This window comes from Ranitomeya imitator, chromosome 7 (assembly GCF_032444005.1).
Source record: "Ranitomeya imitator isolate aRanImi1 chromosome 7, aRanImi1.pri, whole genome shotgun sequence".
Lineage (NCBI taxonomy): Eukaryota > Metazoa > Chordata > Amphibia > Anura > Dendrobatidae > Ranitomeya > Ranitomeya imitator.
The window spans coordinates 156,457,707-156,479,850 of NC_091288.1; the positions used below are offsets into that span (position 1 = coordinate 156,457,707).

A 22,144-nucleotide genomic window follows, 5' to 3' on the forward strand; every position below is an offset into this window, starting at 1 on the left:
TTCTGCGTCCGCCAGCAGTATGACGTGTTTCCGCCCACAGGTCACGTGTTGCAGTGTGCTTCCGCTGGTCACTGTTCTGGTCTATAATGAAGCATGATGCTTAGTGACAGGAAGCTTCCCGTGCTGTGTAGCAGGTGAGTGGCGCCATGGCCGTGTTATACTGGTGCATTACTGCTCCTTGTGCTGTAGAGGGCGCCATGGTCGCGTTATACAGGTGCATTACTGCTCCTTGTGCTGTAGAGAGCGCCATGGTCGTGTTATACAGGTGCATTACTGTTCCTTGTGCTGTAGAGGGCGCCATGGTCGTGTTATACAGGTGCATTACTGCTCCTTGCGCTGTAGAGGGCGCCATGGTCGTGTTATACTGGTGCATTACTGCTCCTTGCGCTGTAGAGGGTGCCATGGCCGTGTTATACAGGTGCATTACTGCTCCTTGCGCTGTAGAGGGCGCCATGGTCGTGTTATACAGGTGCATTACTGCTCCTTGTGCTGTAGAGGGCGCCATGGTCGTGTTATACAGGTGCATTACTGCTCCTTGCGCTGTAGAGGGCGCCATGGCCGTGTTATACAGGTTCATTACTGCTCCTTGCGCTGTAGAGGGCGCCATGGTCGTGTTATACAGGTGCATTACTGCTCCTTGCGCTGTAGAGGGCGCCATGGTCGTGTTATACAGGTGCATTACTGCTCCTTGCGCTGTAGAGGGCGCCATGGTCGTGTTATACTGGTGCATTACTGCTCCTTGCGCTGTAGAGGGCGCCATGGCCGTGTTATACAGGTTCATTACTGCTCCTTGCGCTGTAGAGGGCGCCATGGTCGTGTTATACAGGTGCATTACTGCTCCTTGCGCTGTAGAGGGCGCCATGGCCGTGTTATACAGGTGCATTACTGTTCCTTGCGCTGTAGAGGGCGCCATGGTCGTGTTATACAGGTGCATTACTGCTCCTTGCGCTGTAGAGGGCGCCATGGTCGTGTTATACTGGTGCATTACTGCTCCTTGCGCTGTAGAGGGCGCCATGGTCGTGTTATACAGGTGCATTACTGCTCCTTGCGCTGTAGAGGGCGCCATGGTCGTGTTATACTGGTGCATTACTGCTCCTTGCGCTGTAGAGGGCGCCATGGTCGTGTTATACTGGTGCATTACTGCTCCTTGCGCTGTAGAGGGCGCCATGGTCGTGTTATACTGGTGCATTACTGCTCCTTGCGCTGTAGAGGGCGCCATGGTCGTGTTATACAGGTGCATTACTGCTCCTTGTGCTGTAGAGGGCGCCATGGTCGTCATACTGGTGCATTACTGCTCCTTGCGCTGTAGAGGGCGCCATGGTCGTGTTATACAGGTGCATTACTGCTCCTTGCGCTGTAGAGGGCGCCATGGTCGTGTTCTACAGGTGCATTACTGCTCCTTGCGCTGTAGAGGGCGCCATGGTCGTGTTATACAGGTTCATTACTGTTCCTTGTGCTGTAGAGGGCGCCATGGTCGCGTTATACAGGTGCATTACTGCTCCTTGCGCTGTAGAGGGCGCCATGGTCGCGTTATACAGGTTCATTACTGTTCCTTGTGCTGTAGAGGGCGCCATGGTCGGGTTATACTGGTGCATTACTGCTCCTTGCGCTGTAGAGGGCGCCATGGTCGTGTTGGTCGCGTTATACAGGTGCATTACTGCTCCTTGTGTTATAGAGGGCGCCATGGTCGTGTTATACAGGTGCATTACTGTTCCTTGTGCTGTAGAGGGCGCCATGGTCGCGTTATACAGGTGCATTACTGCTCCTTGTGCTGTAGAGGGCGCCATGGTCGTGTTCTACAGGTGCATTATTGCTCCTTGTGCTGTAGAGGGCGCCATGGTCGTGTTATACAGGTTCATTACTGCTCCTTGCGCTGTAGAGGGCGCCATGGTCGTGTTATACAGGTGCATTACTGATCCTTGCGCTGTAGAGGGCGCCATGGTCGTGTTATACAGGTGCATTACTGCTCCTTGCGCTGTAGAGGGCGCCATGGTCGTGTTATGCAGATGCATTACTGATCCTTGCCCTGTAGAGGGCGCTCAGCTGGATAAGCCTGACATTTAGTGTTCGCTGTTATCAGCCATTGCATTGTGGGTGACATTGCCGCTGATCTCTCCCCTTCTGACATGAGGAATTGTCATTCGTTGTCCTGACAGTGGCCAGCAGCTGGATGGAGCACAGCGGCCATCACCCCCACACCGGCCTCCCAGGACTCTGCGTGTACTTAGGATGTCACATGAGTCTGCTCTGAAAGCACGAGACTAGTGACTATGGTCTGCTGATCGCTGTGCTGGCGGTGATCGACGTCGCCACGTCTGCCTCTCCCATAATGGCGTCTCTGATGGCTCCTCCGGCCCATCGGTGCAGTCTGTGTCTGAGCCGCACCAATAAAGATCTTGTCTCTTTTAGGAAATGGAGGTAAATGTGAATTCGGGGTACGAGTATGATCCCAACCTTTCAGGAGGTGAAATCAAAGAAGAAGATGCGGAGGAGGAGCTGCCACATGCGGAAGTCGTAGACATATTCCAGGAGGGTCTCGCAATGTTGGTCCAGGACCCCCTGCTGTGTGACCTGCCCATACAGGTACGGCGCGGCTTGTGGTCTCCTGTGATCAAGGCCGGGCGCACAACCGTTTCTAATCCCAGGGTCACATTGTCAGGCTGGATCAATTCCAAAGGTCTCAATAAAAGTGAAATTCTGATCTGGGACATTTACCGAATGCCACAAATGTCAGATGTTACCAGACTCCCACATATCAGGAAGCTGAGGAGCCGCCTTCTCGCCATTCTACATGGGGCGTCCATACTGTGCTCAGAGGGATCTGTCCACTGCGAGCCACACGGATCACAGCCTTGTGAGGGACCTGGGAGGAGCCGGCCGGGCAGCGCTGGATTGTGCTGGTCTGTGCCGCACTCACTGTAACCAATCAATGGCTGAAGGTGAGCAGGGACAGGAGGAATAACATGGCAATGGCTGAAGGTGAGCAGGGACAGGAGGAATAACATGGCAATGGCTGAAGGTGAGCAGGGACAGGGAGAATAACATGGCAATGGCTGAAGGTGAGCAGGGACAGGGGGAATAACATGGCAATGGCTGAAGGTGAGCAGGGACAGGGGGAATAACATGGCAATGGCTGAAGGTGAGCAGGGACAGGGGGAATAACATGGCAATGGCTGAAGGTGAGCAGGGACAGGGAGAATAACATGGCAATGGCTGAAGGTGAGCAGGAACAGGGAGAATAACATGGCAATGGCTGAAGGTGAGCAGGAACAGGGAGAATAACATGGCAATGGCTGAATGTGAGCAGGGACAGGGAGAATAACATGACAATGGCTGAAGGTGAGCAGGGACAGGGGGAATAACATGGCAATGGCTGAAGGTGAGCAGGGACAGGGAGAATAACATGGCAATGGCTGAAGGTGAGCAGGGACAGGGGGAATAACATGGCAATGGCTGAAGGTGAGCAGGGACAGGGAGAATAACATGGCAATGGCTGAAGGTGAGCAGGGACAGGGGGAATAACATGGCAATGGCTGAAGGTGAGCAGGGACAGGGGGAATAACATGGCAATGGCTGAAGGTGAGCAGGGACAGGGGGAATAACATGGCAATGGCTGAAGGTGAGCAGGGACAGGGAGAATAACATGGCAATGGCTGAAGGTGAGCAGGGACAGGGACAATAACATGGCAATGGCTGAAGGTGAGCAGGGACAGGGGGAATAACATGGCAATGGCTGAAGGTGAGCAGGGACAGGGGGAATAACATGGCAATGGCTGAAGGTGAGCAGGAACAGGGACAATAACATGGCAATGGCTGAAGGTGAGCAGGGACAGGGGGAATAACATGGCAATGGCTGAAGGTGAGCAGGAACAGGGACAATAACATGGCAATGGCTGAAGGTGAGCAGGGACAGGGACAATAACATGGCAATGGCTGAAGGTGAGCAGGGATGGAGAATAACATGGCAATGGCTGAAGGTGAGCAGGGACAGGGGGAATAACATGTCAATGGCTGAAGGTGAGCAGGGACAGGGGGAATAACATGGCAATGGCTGAAGGTGAGCAGGGACAGGGAGAATAACATGGCAATGGCTGAAGGTGAGCAGGGATGGAGAATAACATGGCAATGGCTGATGGTGAGCAGGGACAGGGGGAATAACATGGCAATGGCTGAAGGTGAGCAGAGACAGGGAGAATAACATGTCAATGGCTGAAGGTGAGCAGGGATGGAGAATAACATGGCAATGGCTGAAGGTGAGCAGGGACAGGGGGAATAACATGGCAATGGCTGAAGGTGAGCAGAGACAGGGAGAATAACATGGCAATGGCTGAAGGTGAGCAGGAACAGGGGGAATAACATGGCAATGGCTGAAGGTGAGCAGGGACAGGGGGAATAACATGGCAATGGCTGAAGGTGAGCAGGGACAGGGGGAATAACATGTCAATGGCTGAAGGTGAGCAGGGACAAGGGGAATAACATGGCAATGGCTGAAGGTGAGCAGGGACAGGGGGAATAACATGGCAATGGCTGAAGGTGAGCAGGGACAGGGGGAATAACATGTCAATGGCTGAAGGTGAGCAGGGACAGGGGGAATAACATGGCAATGGCTGAAGGTGAGCAGGGACAGGGGGAATAACATGTCAATGGCTGAAGGTGAGCAGGGACTAGGGGAATAACATGGCAATGGCTGAAGGTGAGCAGGGATGGAGAATAACATGGCAATGGCTGAAGGTGAGCAGGGACAGGGGGAATAACATGGCAATGGCTGAAGGTGAGCAGGGACAGGGGGAATAACATGGCAATGGCTGAAGGTGAGCAGGGATGGAGAATAACATGGCAATGGCTGAAGGTGAGCAGGGACAGGGGGAATAACATGGCAATGGCTGAAGGTGAGCAGAGACAGGGGGAATAACATGGCAATGGCTGAAGGTGAGCAGGAACAGGGGGAATAACATGGCAATGGCTGAAGGTGAGCAGGGATGGAGAATAACATGGCAATGGCTGAAGGTGAGCAGGGACAGGGGGAATAACATGGCAATGGCTGAAGGTGAGCAGGGACAGGGGGAATAACATGGCAATGGCTGAAGGTGAGCAGGGACAGCGAGAATAACATGGCAATGGCTGAAGGTGAGCATGGATGGAGAATAACATGGCAATGGCTGAAGGTGAGCAGGGACAGGGGGAATAACATGGCAATGGCTGAAGGTGAGCAGGGATGGAGAATAACATGGCAATGGCTGAAGGTGAGCAGGGATGGAGAATAACATGGCAATGGCTGAAGGTGAGCAGGGACAGGGAGAATAACATGGCAATGGCTGAAGGTGAGCAGGGACAGCGAGAATAACATGGCAATGGCTGAAGGTGAGCATGGATGGAGAATAACATGGCAATGGCTGAAGGTGAGCAGGGACAGGGGGAATAACATGGCAATGGCTGAAGGTGAGCAGGGATGGAGAATAACATGGCAATGGCTGAAGGTGAGCAGGGACAGGGAGAATAACATGGCAATGGCTGAAGGTGAGCAGGGACAGGGAGAATAACATGGCAATGGCTGAATGTGAGCAGGGACAGGGAGAATAACATGGCAACGGCTGAAGGTGAGCAGGGACAGGGGGAATAACATGGCAATGGCTGAAGGTGAGCAGGGACAGGGGGAATAACATGGCAATGGCTGAAAGTGAGCAGGGATGGAGAATAACATGGCAATGGCTGAATGTGAGCAGGGACAGGGGGAATAACATGGCAATGGCTGAAGGTGAGCAGGGACAGGGAGAATAACATGGCAATGGCTGAATGTGAGCGGGGACAGGGAGAAGAACATGTCAATGGCTGAAGGTGAGCAGGGACAGGGAGAATAACATGGCAATGGCTGAAGGTGAGCAGGGATGGAGAATAACATGGCAATGGCTGAAGGTGAGCAGGGACAGGGAGAATAACATGGCAATGGCTGAATGTGAGCAGGGACAGGGGGAATAACATGGCAATGGCTGAAGGTGAGCGGGGACAGGGAGAATAACATGACAATGGCTGAAGGTGAGCGGGGACAGGGAGAAGAACATGTCAATGGCTGAAGGTGAGCAGGGACAGGGAGAATAACATGGCAATGGCTGAAGGTGAGCAGGGATGGAGAATAACATGGCAATGGCTGAAGGTGAGCAGGGACAGGGAGAATAACATGGCAATGGCTGAATGTGAGCAGGGACAGGGGGAATAACATGGCAATGGCTGAAGGTGAGCAGGGACAGGGAGAATAACATGACAATGGCTGAAGGTGAGCAGGGACAGGGGGAATAACATGGCAATGGCTGAAGGTGAGCAGGGACAGGGAGAATAACATGGCAATGGCTGAATGTGAGCAGGGACAGGGAGAATAACATGACAATGGCTGAAGGTGAGCGGGGACAGGGAGAAGAACATGTCAATGGCTGAAGGTGAGCGGGGACAGGGAGAATAACATGGCAATGGCTGAAGGTGAGCAGGGATGGAGAATAACATGGCAATGGCTGAAGGTGAGCAGGGACAGGGAGAATAACATGGCAATGGCTGAATGTGAGCAGGGACAGGGGGAATAACATGGCAATGGCTGAAGGTGAGCAGGGACAGGGAGAATAACATGGCAATGGCTGAATGTGAGCAGGGACAGGGAGAAGAACATGTCAATGGCTGAAGGTGAGCAGGGACAGGGAGAATAACATGGCAATGGCTGAAGGTGAGCAGGGACAGGGGGAATAACATGGCAATGGCTGAAGATGAGCAGGGATGGAGAATAACATGGCAATGGCTGAAGGTGAGCAGGGACAGGGGGAATAACATGGCAATGGCTGAAGGTGAGCAGGGACAGGGAGAATAACATGACAATGGCTGAAGGTGAGCAGGAACAGGTGGAATAACATGGCAATGGCTGAAGGTGAGCAGGGACAGGGAGGATAACATGGCAATGGCTGAAGGTGAGCAGGGATGGAGAATAACATGGCAATGGCTGAAGGTGAGCAGGGACAGGGGGAATGACATGGCAATTGCTGAAGGTGAGCAGGGACAGGGGGAATAACATGGCAATGGCTGAAGGTGAGCAGGGATGTAGAATAACATGGCAATGGCTGAAGGTGAGCAGGGATGGAGAATAACATGGCAATGGCTGAAGGTGAGCAGGGACAGGGGGAAAAACATGGCAATGGCTGAAGGTGAGCAGGGACAGGGAGAATAACATGGCAATGGCTGAAGGTGAGCAGGGACAGGGGGAATAACATGGCAATGGCTGAAGGTGAGCAGGGACTGGGGGAATAACATGGCAATGGCTGAAGGTGAGCAGGGACAGGGAGAATAACATGGCAATGGCTGAAGGTGAGCAGGGATGGAGAATAACATGGCAATGGCTGAAGGTGAGCAGGGACAGGGAGAATAACATGGCAATGGCTGAAGGTGAGCAGGGACAGGGAGAATAACATGGCAATGGCTGAAGGTGAGCGGGGATGGAGAATAACATGGCAATGGCTGAAGGTGAGCAGGGACGGGGAATAACATGGCAATGGCTGAAGGTGAGCAGGGACAGGGAGAATAACATGGCAATGGCTGAAGGTGAGCAGGGACAGGGAGAATAACATGGCAATGGCTGAAGGTGAGCATGGACAGGGAGAATAACATGGCAATGGCTGAAGGTGAGCAGGGACTGGGGGAATAACATGGCAATGGCTGAAGGTGAGCAGGGACAGGGGGAATAACATGGCAATGGCTGAAGGTGAGCAGGGACAGGGAGAATAACATGGCAACGGCTGAAGGTGAGCAGGGATAGGGAGAATAACATGGCAATGGCTGAAGGTGAGCAGGGATAGGGAGAATAACATGGCAATGGCTGAAGGTGAGCAGGGACAGCGAGAATAACATGGCAATGGCTGAAGGTGAGCAGGGACAGGGGGAATAACATGGCAATGGCTGAAGGTGAGCAGGGACAGGGAGAATAACATGACAATGGCTGAAGGTGAGCAGGAACAGGTGGAATAACATGGCAATGGCTGAAGGTGAGCAGGGACAGGGAGGATAACATGGCAATGGCTGAAGGTGAGCAGGGATGGAGAATAACATGGCAATGGCTGAAGGTGAGCAGGGACAGGGGGAATGACATGGCAATTGCTGAAGGTGAGCAGGGACAGGGAGAATAACATGGCAACGGCTGAAGGTGAGCAGGGACAGGGAGAATAACATGGCAACGGCTGAAGGTGAGCAGGGATAGGGAGAATAACATGGCAATGGCTGAAGGTGAGCAGGGACAGCGAGAATAACATGGCAATGGCTGAAGGTGAGCAGGGACAGGGGGAATAACATGGCAATGGCTGAAGGTGAGCAGGGACAGGGAGAATAACATGACAATGGCTGAAGGTGAGCAGGAACAGGTGGAATAACATGGCAATGGCTGAAGGTGAGCAGGGACAGGGAGGATAACATGGCAATGGCTGAAGGTGAGCAGGGATGGAGAATAACATGGCAATGGCTGAAGGTGAGCAGGGACAGGGGGAATGACATGGCAATTGCTGAAGGTGAGCAGGGACAGGGGGAATAACATGGCAATGGCTGAAGGTGAGCAGGGATGTAGAATAACATGGCAATGGCTGAAGGTGAGCAGGGATGGAGAATAACATGGCAATGGCTGAAGGTGAGCAGGGACAGGGGGAAAAACATGGCAATGGCTGAAGGTGAGCAGGGACAGGGAGAATAACATGGCAATGGCTGAAGGTGAGCAGGGACAGGGGGAATAACATGGCAATGGCTGAAGGTGAGCAGGGACTGGGGGAATAACATGGCAATGGCTGAAGGTGAGCAGGGACAGGGAGAATAACATGGCAATGGCTGAAGGTGAGCAGGGATGGAGAATAACATGGCAATGGCTGAAGGTGAGCAGGGACGGGGAATAACATGGCAATGGCTGAAGGTGAGCAGGGACAGGGAGAATAACATGGCAATGGCTGAAGGTGAGCAGGGACAGGGGGAATAACATGGCAATGGCTGAAGGTGAGCATGGACAGGGAGAATAACATGGCAATGGCTGAAGGTGAGCAGGGACTGGGGGAATAACATGGCAATGGCTGAAGGTGAGCAGGGACAGGGGGAATAACATGGCAATGGCTGAAGGTGAGCAGGGACAGGGAGAATAACATGGCAATGGCTGAAGGTGAGCAGGGACAGGGAGAATAACATGGCAATGGCTGAAGGTGAGCAGGGATGGAGAATAACATGGCAATGGCTGAAGGTGAGCAGGGACAGGGGGAATAACATGGCAATGGCTGAAGGTGAGCAGGGACAGGGAGAATAACATGGCAATGGCTGAAGGTGAGCAGGGACAGGGGGAATAACATGGCAATGGCTGAAGGTGAGCAGGGACAGGGAGAATAACATGGCAATGGCTGAAGGTGAGCAGGGACAGGGGGAATAACATGGCAATGGCTGAAGGTGAGCAGGGACAGGGGGAATAACATGGCAATGGCTGAAGGTGAGCAGGGACAGGGAGAATAACATGGCAATGGCTGAAGGTGAGCAGGGACAGGGAGAATAACATGGCAATGGCTGAAGGTGAGCAGGGACAGGGGGAATAACATGGCAATGGCTGAAGGTGAGCAGGGACAGGGAGAATAACATGGCAATGGCTGAAGGTGAGCAGGGACAGGGAGAATAACATGGCAATGGCTGAAGGTGAGCAGGGATGGAGAATAACATGGCAATGGCTGAAGGTGAGCAGGGACAGGGGGAATAACATGGCAATGGCTGAAGGTGAGCAGGGACAGGGAGAATAACATGGCAATGGCTGAAGGTGAGCAGGGACAGGGAGAATAACATGGCAATGGCTGAAGGTGAGCAGGGATGGAGAATAACATGGCAATGGCTGAAGGTGAGCAGAGACAGGGAGAATAACATGGCAATGGCTGAAGGTGAGCAGGGACAGGGAGGATAATATGGCAATGGCTGAAGGTGAGCGGGGATGGAGAATAACATGGCAATGGCTGAAGGTGAGCAGGGACAGGGGGAATAACATGGCAATGGCTGAAGGTGAGCAGGGACAGGGAGAATAACATGGCAATGGCTGAAGGTGAGCAGGGATGGAGAATAACATGGCAATGGCTGAAGGTGAGCAGGAACAGGGAGAATAACATGGCAATGGCTGAAGGTGAGCAGGGACAGGGAGAATAACATGGCAATGGCTGAAGGTGAGCAGGGACAGGGGGAATAACATGGCAATGGCTGAAGGTGAGCAGGGACAGGGGGAATAACATGGCAATGTCTGAAGGTGAGCAGGGACAGAGAGAATAACATGGCAATGGCTGAAGGTGAGCAGGGACAGGGAGGATAATATGGCAATGGCTGAAGGTGAGCGGGGATGGAGAATAACATGGCAATGGCTGAAGGTGAGCAGAGACAGGGGAATAACATGGCAATGGCTGAAGGTGAGCAGGGACAGGGAGAATAACATGGCAATGGCTGAAGGTGAGCAGGGATGGAGAATAACATGGCAATGGCTGAAGGTGAGCAGGAACAGGGAGAATAACATGGCAATGGCTGAAGGTGAGCAGGGACAGGGGGAATAACATGGCAATGGCTGAAGGTGAGCAGGGACAGGGGGAATAACATGGCAATGTCTGAAGGTGAGCAGGGACAGAGAGAATAACATGGCAATGGCTGAAGGTGAGCAGGGACAGGGGGAATAACATGGCAATGGCTGAAGGTGAGCAGGGACAGGGGGAATAACATGGCAATGGCTGAAGGTGAGCAGGGACAGGGAGGATAACATGGCAATGGCTGAAGGTGAGCAGGGACAGGGGGAATAACATGGCAATGGCTGAAGGTGAGCAGGGACAGGGAGGATAACATGGCAATGGCTGAAGGTGAGCAGGGATGGAGAATAACATGGCAATGGCTGAAGGTGAGCATGGACAGGGAGAATAACATGGCAATGGCTGAACGTGAGCAGGGACAGGGAGGATAACATGGCAATGGCTGAAGGTGAGCAGAGACAGGGAGAATAACATGGCAATGGCTGAAGGTGAGCAGAGACAGGGAGAATAACATGGCAATGGCTGAAGGTGAGCAGGGATGGAGAATAACATGGCAATGGCTGAAGGTGAGCAGGGACAGGGAGAATAACATGGCAATGGCTGAAGGTGAGCAGGGACTGGGGGAATAACATGGCAATGGCTGATGGTGAGCAGGGATGGAGAATAACATGGCAATGGCTGAAGGTGAGCAGGGACAGGGAGAATAACATGGCAATGGCTGAAGGTGAGCAGGGATGGAGAATAACATGGCAATGGCTGAAGGTGAGCAGAGACAGGGAGAATAACATGGCAATGGCTGAAGGTGAGCAGGGACAGGGAGAATAACATGGCAATGGCTGAAGGTGAGCAGGGATGGAGAATAACATGGCAATGGCTGAAGGTGAGCAGGAACAGGGAGAATAACATGGCAATGGCTGAAGGTGAGCAGGGACAGGGAGAATAACATGGCAATGGCTGAAGGTGAGCAGGGACAGGGGGAATAACATGGCAATGGCTGAAGGTGAGCAGGGACAGGGGGAATAACATGGCAATGTCTGAAGGTGAGCAGGGACAGAGAGAATAACATGGCAATGGCTGAAGGTGAGCAGGGACAGGGGGAATAACATGGCAATGGCTGAAGGTGAGCAGGGACAGGGGGAATAACATGGCAATGGCTGAAGGTGAGCAGGGACAGGGAGGATAACATGGCAATGGCTGAAGGTGAGCAGGGACAGGGGGAATAACATGGCAATGGCTGAAGGTGAGCAGGGACAGGGAGGATAACATGGCAATGGCTGAAGGTGAGCAGGGATGGAGAATAACATGGCAATGGCTGAAGGTGAGCAGGGACAGGGAGAATAACATGGCAATGGCTGAAGGTGAGCAGGGACAGGGAGGATAACATGGCAATGGCTGAAGGTGAGCAGAGACAGGGAGAATAACATGGCAATGGCTGAAGGTGAGCATGGACAGGGAGAATAACATGGCAATGGCTGAACGTGAGCAGGGACAGGGAGGATAACATGGCAATGGCTGAAGGTGAGCAGAGACAGGGAGAATAACATGGCAATGGCTGAAGGTGAGCAGAGACAGGGAGAATAACATGGCAATGGCTGAAGGTGAGCAGGGATGGAGAATAACATGGCAATGGCTGAAGGTGAGCAGGGACAGGGAGAATAACATGGCAATGGCTGAAGGTGAGCAGGGACTGGGGGAATAACATGGCAATGGCTGATGGTGAGCAGGGATGGAGAATAACATGGCAATTGCTGAAGGTGAGCAGGGACAGGGAGAATAACATGGCAATGGCTGAAGGTGAGCAGGGATGGAGAATAACATGGCAATGGCTGAAGGTGAACATGGACAGGGAGAATAACATGGCAATGGCTGAAGGTGAGCAGGGACAGGGGGAATAACATGGCAATGGCTGAAGGTGAGCAGGGACAAGGAGAATAACATGGCAATGGCTGAAGGTGAGCAGGGACAGGGAGAATAACATGGCAATGGCTGAAGGTGAGCAGGGACAGGGAGAATAACATGGCAATGGCTGAAGGTGAGCAGGGATGGAGAATAACATGGCAATGGCTGAAGGTGAGCAGGGACAGGGGGAATAACATGGCAATGGCTGAAGGTGAGCAGGGACAGGGGGAATAACATGGCAATGGCTGAAGGTGAGCAGGGATGGAGAATAACATGGCAATGGCTGAATGTGAGCAGGGACAGGGAGAATAACATGGCAATGGCTGAAGGTGAGCAGGGACAGGGAGAATAACATGGCAATGGCTGAAGGTGAGCAGGGACAGGGGGAATAACATGGCAATGGCTGAAGGTGAGCAGGGACAGGGAGAATAACATGGCAATGGCTGAAGGTGAGCAGGGACAGGGAGAATAACATGGCAATGGCTGAAGGTGAACATGGACAGGGAGAATAACATGGCAATGGCTGATGGTGAGCAGGGATGGAGAATAACATGACAATTGCTGAAGGTGAGCAGGGACAGGGAGAATAACATGGCAATGGCTGAAGGTGAGCAGAGACAGGGAGAATAACATGGCAATGGCTGAAGGTGAGCAGAGACAGGGAGAATAACATGGCAATGGCTGAAGGTGAGCAGGGATGGAGAATAACATGGCAATGGCTGAAGGTGAGCAGGGACAGGGAGAATAACATGGCAATGGCTGAAGGTGAGCAGGGACTGGGGGAATAACATGGCAATGGCTGATGGTGAGCAGGGATGGAGAATAACATGGCAATGGCTGAAGGTGAGCAGGGACAGGGAGAATAACATGGCAATGGCTGAAGGTGAGCAGGGATGGAGAATAACATGGCAATGGCTGAAGGTGAGCAGAGACAGGGAGAATAACATGGCAATGGCTGAAGGTGAGCAGGGACAGGGAGAATAACATGGCAATGGCTGAAGGTGAGCAGGGATGGAGAATAACATGGCAATGGCTGAAGGTGAGCAGGAACAGGGAGAATAACATGGCAATGGCTGAAGGTGAGCAGGGACAGGGAGAATAACATGGCAATGGCTGAAGGTGAGCAGGGACAGGGGGAATAACATGGCAATGGCTGAAGGTGAGCAGGGACAGGGGGAATAACATGGCAATGTCTGAAGGTGAGCAGGGACAGAGAGAATAACATGGCAATGGCTGAAGGTGAGCAGGGACAGGGGGAATAACATGGCAATGGCTGAAGGTGAGCAGGGACAGGGGGAATAACATGGCAATGGCTGAAGGTGAGCAGGGACAGGGAGGATAACATGGCAATGGCTGAAGGTGAGCAGGGACAGGGGGAATAACATGGCAATGGCTGAAGGTGAGCAGGGACAGGGAGGATAACATGGCAATGGCTGAAGGTGAGCAGGGATGGAGAATAACATGGCAATGGCTGAAGGTGAGCATGGACAGGGAGAATAACATGGCAATGGCTGAACGTGAGCAGGGACAGGGAGGATAACATGGCAATGGCTGAAGGTGAGCAGAGACAGGGAGAATAACATGGCAATGGCTGAAGGTGAGCAGAGACAGGGAGAATAACATGGCAATGGCTGAAGGTGAGCAGGGATGGAGAATAACATGGCAATGGCTGAAGGTGAGCAGGGACAGGGAGAATAACATGGCAATGGCTGAAGGTGAGCAGGGACTGGGGGAATAACATGGCAATGGCTGATGGTGAGCAGGGATGGAGAATAACATGGCAATTGCTGAAGGTGAGCAGGGACAGGGAGAATAACATGGCAATGGCTGAAGGTGAGCAGGGATGGAGAATAACATGGCAATGGCTGAAGGTGAACATGGACAGGGAGAATAACATGGCAATGGCTGAAGGTGAGCAGGGACAGGGGGAATAACATGGCAATGGCTGAAGGTGAGCAGGGACAAGGAGAATAACATGGCAATGGCTGAAGGTGAGCAGGGACAGGGAGAATAACATGGCAATGGCTGAAGGTGAGCAGGGACAGGGAGAATAACATGGCAATGGCTGAAGGTGAGCAGGGACGGGGAATAACATGGCAATGGCTGAAGGTGAGCAGGGACAGGGGGAATAACATGGCAATGGCTGAAGGTGAGCAGGGATGGAGAATAACATGGCAATGGCTGAATGTGAGCAGGGACAGGGAGAATAACATGGCAATGGCTGAAGGTGAGCAGGGACAGGGAGAATAACATGGCAATGGCTGAAGGTGAGCAGGGACAGGGGGAATAACATGGCAATGGCTGAAGGTGAGCAGGGACAGGGAGAATAACATGGCAATGGCTGAAGGTGAGCAGGGACAGGGAGAATAACATGGCAATGGCTGAAGGTGAACATGGACAGGGAGAATAACATGGCAATGGCTGATGGTGAGCAGGGATGGAGAATAACATGACAATTGCTGAAGGTGAGCAGGGACAGGGAGAATAACATGGCAATGGCTGAAGGTGAGCAGGAACAGGGAGAATAACATGGCAATGGCTGAAGGTGAGCAGGGATGGAGAATAACATGGCAATGGCTGAAGGTGAACATGGACAGGGAGAATAACATGGCAATGGCTGAAGGTGAGCAGGGACAGGGGGAATAACATGGCAATGGCTGAAGGTGAGCAGGGACAAGGAGAATAACATGGCAATGGCTGAAGGTGAGCAGGGACAGGGAGAATAACATGGCAATGGCTGAAGGTGAGCAGGGACAGGGAGAATAACATGGCAATGGCTGAAGGTGAGCAGGGATGGAGAATAACATGGCAATGGCTGAAGGTGAGCAGGGACAGGGGGAATAACATGGCAATGGCTGAAGGTGAGCAGGGACAGGGGGAATAACATGGCAATGGCTGAAGGTGAGCAGGGATGGAGAATAACATGGCAATGGCTGAATGTGAGCAGGGACAGGGAGAATAACATGGCAATGGCTGAAGGTGAGCAGGGACAGGGAGAATAACATGGCAATGGCTGAAGGTGAGCAGGGACAGGGGGAATAACATGGCAATGGCTGAAGGTGAGCAGGGACAGGGAGAATAACATGGCAATGGCTGAAGGTGAGCAGGTACAGGGAGAATAACATGGCAATGGCTGAAGGTGAGCAGGGATGGAGAATAACATGGCAATGGCTGAAGGTGAGCAGGGATGGAGAATAACATGGCAATGGCTGAAGGTGAGCAGGGATGGAGAATAACATGGCAATGGCTGAAGGTGAGCAGGGACAGGGGGAATAACATGGCAATGGCTGAAGGTGAGCAGGGACAGGGGGAATAACATGGCAATGGCTGAAGGTGAGCAGGGATGGAGAATAACATGGCAATGGCTGAATGTGAGCAGGGACAGGGAGAATAACATGGCAATGGCTGAAGGTGAGCAGGGACAGGGAGAATAACATGGCAATGGCTGAAGGTGAGCAGGGACAGGGGGAATAACATGGCAATGGCTGAAGGTGAGCAGGGACAGGGAGAATAACATGGCAATGGCTGAAGGTGAGCAGGGACAGGGAGAATAACATGGCAATGGCTGAAGGTGAGCAGGGATGGAGAATAACATGGCAATGGCTGAAGGTGAGCAGGGATGGAGAATAACATGGCAATGGCTGAAGGTGAGCAGGGACAGGGACAATAACATGGCAATGGCTGAAGGTGAGCAGGGACAGGGACAATAACATGGCAATGGCTGAAGGTGAGCAGGGATGGAGAATAACATGGCAATGGCTGAAGGTGAGCAGGGACAAGGAGAATAACGTCATTTTCTCTCTGCAGCTGCTCCAGTAATGCAGGCAGACATGGGTTTAATGCTATTTACATGCAGATGAGCATTATATCTGCAGGTAAGCAGCAGTTTCGGAGCTGACAGGTGCACTTTTTTCTTTGTTTGCCAGTCTTAAATGTGTTTTCCATGATTAGAAAAAACTTGATACAATATAATATCACTTTACATTTTCCATTGTCTTTACTGATGTTTGACCGCTCCCTTTTTTAATTGCAGGTTACATTGGAAGAAATAAATTCCCAAATTGCACTTGAATTTGGCCAAGCAATGACAGTCCGGGTGTGTAAAGGGGACGGGGAAGTGATGCGTAAGTGTTATAGCCAGGGCAGCGACCGCGTGTTACACTTCTATCACAATGGTACATGTGGGCAGTTTTATAACGTCCGATATTGTAAAACACCAAACTGAACGGATGCAGTACGGGTCTTCATTTTATTGTGTCCAGCAATGGTATCTCTGTAATCCAGGTAGTGACCCCAGACAGTGAGGGCAGCATAACAAAGGCTTGGCCTCCAAATATTAAGGGCCTCATAGCAAAAGCCCTAAGGCTAGGTCCTCACTGATAAATTAGTGGACAGCATGTTCCTGATTCATTCCTCTAGGGTAGATCTTCATAGTGATTACTGGGTCAGACTGAACCATTTTTTATTATGCGCTATTATATTACTTTATGACCCCTACAATAGGGTCCCATTTTTTTTTTTTTATTATTATCCCTGTTTGAGCTTAGCTTCTTCTTAATCGTATTATTAAAAGTACATTTTTAGTTTCTTCATATTCTCTCTCCCTGCTACTTTGATATATAATTGTTTGAGAGACCAGTACCACTGTTATTGGTTGCGAATTTTGGCTGATTCATAAAGAACAGTTACCTGTATTCTTCATTTATTTTCTGTGAATAAAGCATACAGGATTCACAGAACAATATACTACTTTTTTTTTTTTTTTTTTGTTGTCTTTTCAAGTTTGTTTTAAAAAGAGTTCAGTCTGTGATCTCCCCCCGGTGACAGTGACACGGCTATAACCCTCTTGCCACAGGGCTGTTTTATAAAACCGCTATACCTTGTAGTATAAGGATTCACCACTAGAGGGCACTGAAGGCTAACAGTGGATGTGTATACACAGTGGATGTGTATGGGCACAACATCGCCGCTCTGCAGGCCGTCGGTGGCCTCTGCCATGTGTAGAATATAAATGAAGCTAAATTGTAAGTTACTTTGCTGCACTTTAGAATATAGTAGGCTACTGCTTAGGTAGCATTTCCTCTCATTAGGTATCAAAATGAATAGAAATATCTGCACACATTCTGTGGGTGCCCACCATGACGCCTGCATTGGACAGGCTTGAAGAACACACAGCTATATAATGTAATCCCTCGGAGAACAGATTATTTCATAACTGTAGATGACCTGGGTGGTGTCAGTAATTGATCCCATTCTGTCCTATAGGGCAGTGACTGCACAGAAGGACGTGTGTGAATGATGCTCTCATGTACTGTGCTATATCGCCATCTGCTGGTGAACCTGTGTATTGCTGGCAGTGTGGATTTATCATTATTTTCAGTTTTGCATCATATGGTACAAAATGTATACAGTAGAATGATGCAGAAGTACCTTTACATGTTATGTATGTTTTCTTGCAGCTGTAGTTGTTATCCAGAATGCCACAGTTCTAGATTTAAAGCGAGGAATCCAGCGCTATGTGCAGCTAAAGCACCAGAGGGAAGGAGGAATACAGCATATCAGTTGGTGAGCGCTGTAGTGTAGTCTGTGCGTTCTTTGTGGATCAGTGATGTGATGACTGACGTACATTTCCCCATTACTAGGAAATATGTCTGGAAAACGTACCAGTTGTCCTTTTCTGGAGAGAAGCTGGATAATGATGAGAAGAGTCTTCGGGAGTAAGTCCTGTCTATTCTGCTATGTGCGGAGCTGAGATCTCTCTCCGTATACAGGCAGTCTCTGCGTTACCAACTAGATATATTCTGGATATGTGAGTAAGTAGGGGCAGAAAAGGCCAACTACCACCTTACCGCTGCCAGTTCTGGCTGCCCCGCTGATGGCCACCCATCATACGGTCCTCATCTCCGGCCTCTTCACTATAGGCCCGGGCTTCAGGCTGCGATGACGATGTCACCTTATGGCTCCCAGTTATCTCCTGTCTGGACACGGCCAGGAGTCTGGCCTATAATGACGAGCACGAAGATGCAGCACAGTGAAAAGAAGATTTGACGGCGGCCAGAGAGGTCTGCAGCGATGCAAGTATGTTAGTGGGGTATTTTCAACATCTGACTTTCCTATCTAGAGGTCCTATGTAAGTGGGATGTTTGTAAGTTGGGACTGAGGCGCTTAGGGCAGAGGAGCCACAAGGGGAGAGGTGGACTGGAGGGTGTGTGGAGTCATTGTTACAAATGATAGATCTGGATGGAGGGAGGAATAAAGAATTTTATTTCCAAAGCAGAGGGGTGAGATCTTGGGCTAAAAGGTAAATTTGGAGTATAAGAGGCAATGCATGCAATTCTGAGATCTGTCCTCTGCCAATAGTAAGACTAGGGAAAATTAAGAGCCCCAGGGCAGAGTCTTGAGGGCCACAGAGATCCGAGACAGAGACGTGGTGTGTGAGTGATAGACACTAAGGGTCTGATTCATTATTACATTTGCACCCATTTTTTGGATAGTTTTGAGTGTGTTTATCATGTTTTTGCTTTGCTCAAATATTTTTTGTTTTTTACATCTATTTTATGTTTTCCTGTTTTTAATGTTCACCACTATGAGCGGGGTTTGGGGTATCTGGATATTTTCATCTGATTCATCAATTCATAAAAGTCACAATATTATGTAAATGTACTGCAGTTTTCCCTTGGATTATTTTCACAAAACTTTAGCGGAACAAGTGACTTTTTAGTTGCAAAAAAAGGTTAAAGACAAAAATAAAAAGCATTTATGATTTGGCACAGACTTAATGAACCACGGACGTCCTTTTGAAAAATTAGGCACAAGAAATATCAACAAATGCTATAAGACAAAAAAAGTGACTTTAGAACCATCTCACGAATGATGAATCGGGCCCTAAATGTCCAGTTGTTGAGGTTTGGTGCGTTACTGAAATGAGGCTTTGTTAAACTGAAGTATTTAATGTCTTTTAGGTACGGGATAAAAAATCGGGACGAAGTGGTTTTTATTAAGAAACTGAAAAAGAAGTAGTGATTGGGTCAGTGACATTATGTCTAGTTCCCTTGTGAATGATTTTCATTAAGTAGATATATCTGTAAATTACAGTTTCGGTAGCCTTTTTCCCGGTGGTAACGCCTGCAGGAGATATAGGAAAACCCTATGGAGACGAGGAACAGATTCGACAGGACTCGCTGAGCTTAGGTTGGGGTCACACTGGGGTATAACACGGCTGAGTGCTATGTGATAAAACGTGGCATAGCACTCGGTCCAGTGTTATTCTGGGGCAGATCACATCAGCGTTTATTTTCTCATGCTTATTTGGCATGACAGAACAATGGCAGCATGCAGTGGGTGCATCCGAGAATTGGATCACTTGCACCGATACAGGACTATGGGTGCGTGTGAAATCTTGGACTGCATTCTGATGTCATCTGAGTACAGTCTGCTACACACGGAGTCAGGCCATGGAGGTGATGGAAAAACTACTTTCTCCATCTCCTCCGCACCTGTGCTCTGATTCAATAAGATCAAAGCAGTGACACTCGGATCACGCTCACAGCAGAGCTGGAGCCGGGGGTCATAAGCATCTCACATCGGATGTGATACGCCAGTGTGACTTCAGCCTTCAGTTGCGTCACTGGAAACTACTTGTAGCTAGTGTTGAGCGATACCGTCCGATACTTGAAAGTATCGGTATCGGATAGTATCGGCCGATACCCGAAAAATATCGGATATCGCCGATACCGATATCCGATACCAATACAAGTCAATGGGACATCAAGTATCGGAAGGTATTCTCATGGTTCCCAGGGTCTGAAGGAGAGGAAACTCTCCTTCAGACCCTGGGATCCATAGGGATGTGTAAAATAAAGAATTAAAATAAAAAATATTGATATGTTCACCTCTCCGGCGGCCCCTGGACATCACGCTGCTAACCGGGAGGCTTCTTTGTTTAAAATGCGCGCCTTTAGGACCTGCGAATGACGTCCCGGCTTCTGATTGGTCGCGTGCCGCCCAAGTGACCGGCACGCGACCAATCAGAAGCCGCGACGTCATTCGCAGGTCCTTAATTCCTAGAATTAGGAGTTTTTGTGAATGAGAATGACGTCGCGGCTTCTGATTGGTCGCGTGCCGGTCACATGGGCGGCACGCGACCAATCAGAAGCCGGGACGTCATTTGCAGGTCCTAAAGGCGCGCATTTTAAACAAAGAAGCCTCCCGGTTTGCAGCGTGATGTCCAGGGGCCGCCGGAGAGGTGAGCATATCAATATTTTTTATTTTAATTCTTTATTTTACACATCCCTATTGATCCGATACCGATACCCGATATCACAAAAGTATCGGATCTCGGTATCGGAATTCCGATACCGCAAGTATCGGCCGATACCCGATACTTGCGGTATCGGAATGCTCAACACTACTTGTAGCCAAAGAGAAGCAAGTGCTCTGCAGACCTGCCACTGAATAAACGGACTGGACAGTGTCTCTACCTGGACATTGACTATAGCCGATGTCATGAACATGCCTATGTATGTAAATTGAATGCTTGTTCTAGGCAGCTATGATCCGCCTGGTATGCTTATTCCTGTCATGATCTTTGAATAAATGTCTAATTAAGCACAATTTGTATATAGCCTGGTTTACATGAGGATATATACAATCATCCATTCTTCATTTGTCATTTTTATATATGAACAATGTATACTAAAAAAATATTAAAAGACAGATATGGTTTTCTATGTTACCTGCAATGGAGCCAAAAAAACATTTTATTTCTGTAGGTGGAGATATTCGTGTTGTATGGGGGGGGTTCTTATTGTCTTCTGTCTTTATTTTTACAGAGTCGATCATGTGTGGAAGTATTCCGTGATAAATGACACAGCATGGACCCCGCTGATGTCTGCTGGCAGATCGGACTATTTATTCTAATCTTTTATTAATTACTGTCTTGTATAATAAAATTCAGAAATCTTATCATTTATTTTGGTTGGCCACAGCTAGGCTTTATGGAAAAGCATCAGCTTTTATCATTTTTGTTCAATACTAGATCACTAGGAGAAGCTACAGCTTTAGACTTCGTTAGCACCTTCTTCTATTGCTGGAACAATTAGTAAATATGCAGTGTTTGGTTAGATCTCGTAGAATAAGAAGGTGCTGCAAAGACCCTTCAGCTATCATTACTAGGACCACTCTTTGTGGTAAAGGCAATATTAATATCATGAAAATGTAGCTAGCAATAAATTCATACTTAGTGCAAAAAAAAAAAAAAAACATAGGATGGTTTGCTTCATCGTGGTATGTAACATGTCAAGTTGGTTTTCACATCCTATGTGACTGCTTAAAGGAATTGTCTGGGACTTTGCTATTTTTTCCCTTTTGAGGTTTAGAGCTTACAGGTAGATAGTTGCTAACTGTTCTGCCCTGCGACTATCTCTGCTGGCTCTGAGCACTCTCGGACTGCTTTGACAGCGATTCTCCTGCTTCCAGAGATGTCAGCCTAACCTGGGGAGTCGGCTGCCAATCAGGGTGATGTCAGCAGTGATTCTCCTGTTGACAGAGCAGACCGGAAGTTAAAGAGCTGCTCTGTTAATGTGAGTGTCATGATGATAAAGGGGCAGGACGGCATACTGGAACCCGCACCTGTCCCTGCCACTATAATGGGGCCATGACTTTCCCTTATCTCAGGGGTACCTATAATGGTTAGGAGGCCTGAGCCA

At 50.0% G+C, this 22,144-nt stretch overlaps 1 protein-coding gene across 1 annotated transcript; it reads left to right on the top strand.

The window, feature by feature from the left end:
* Positions 1-13: 13 nt before the first annotated feature.
* On the top strand, positions 14-21,401 carry SNRNP25 (small nuclear ribonucleoprotein U11/U12 subunit 25). Its single transcript, XM_069733952.1, has 7 exons — positions 14-134; positions 2,410-2,583; positions 16,471-16,561; positions 17,897-18,002; positions 18,080-18,154; positions 19,400-19,464; positions 21,269-21,401. The coding sequence occupies exons 2-6, from the start codon at positions 2,413-2,415 to the stop codon at positions 19,455-19,457; spliced, it is 501 nt and encodes a 166-aa protein (XP_069590053.1). The 5' UTR covers positions 14-134; positions 2,410-2,412; the 3' UTR covers positions 19,458-19,464; positions 21,269-21,401.
* The last annotated feature ends 743 nt before the right edge of the window (positions 21,402-22,144 follow it).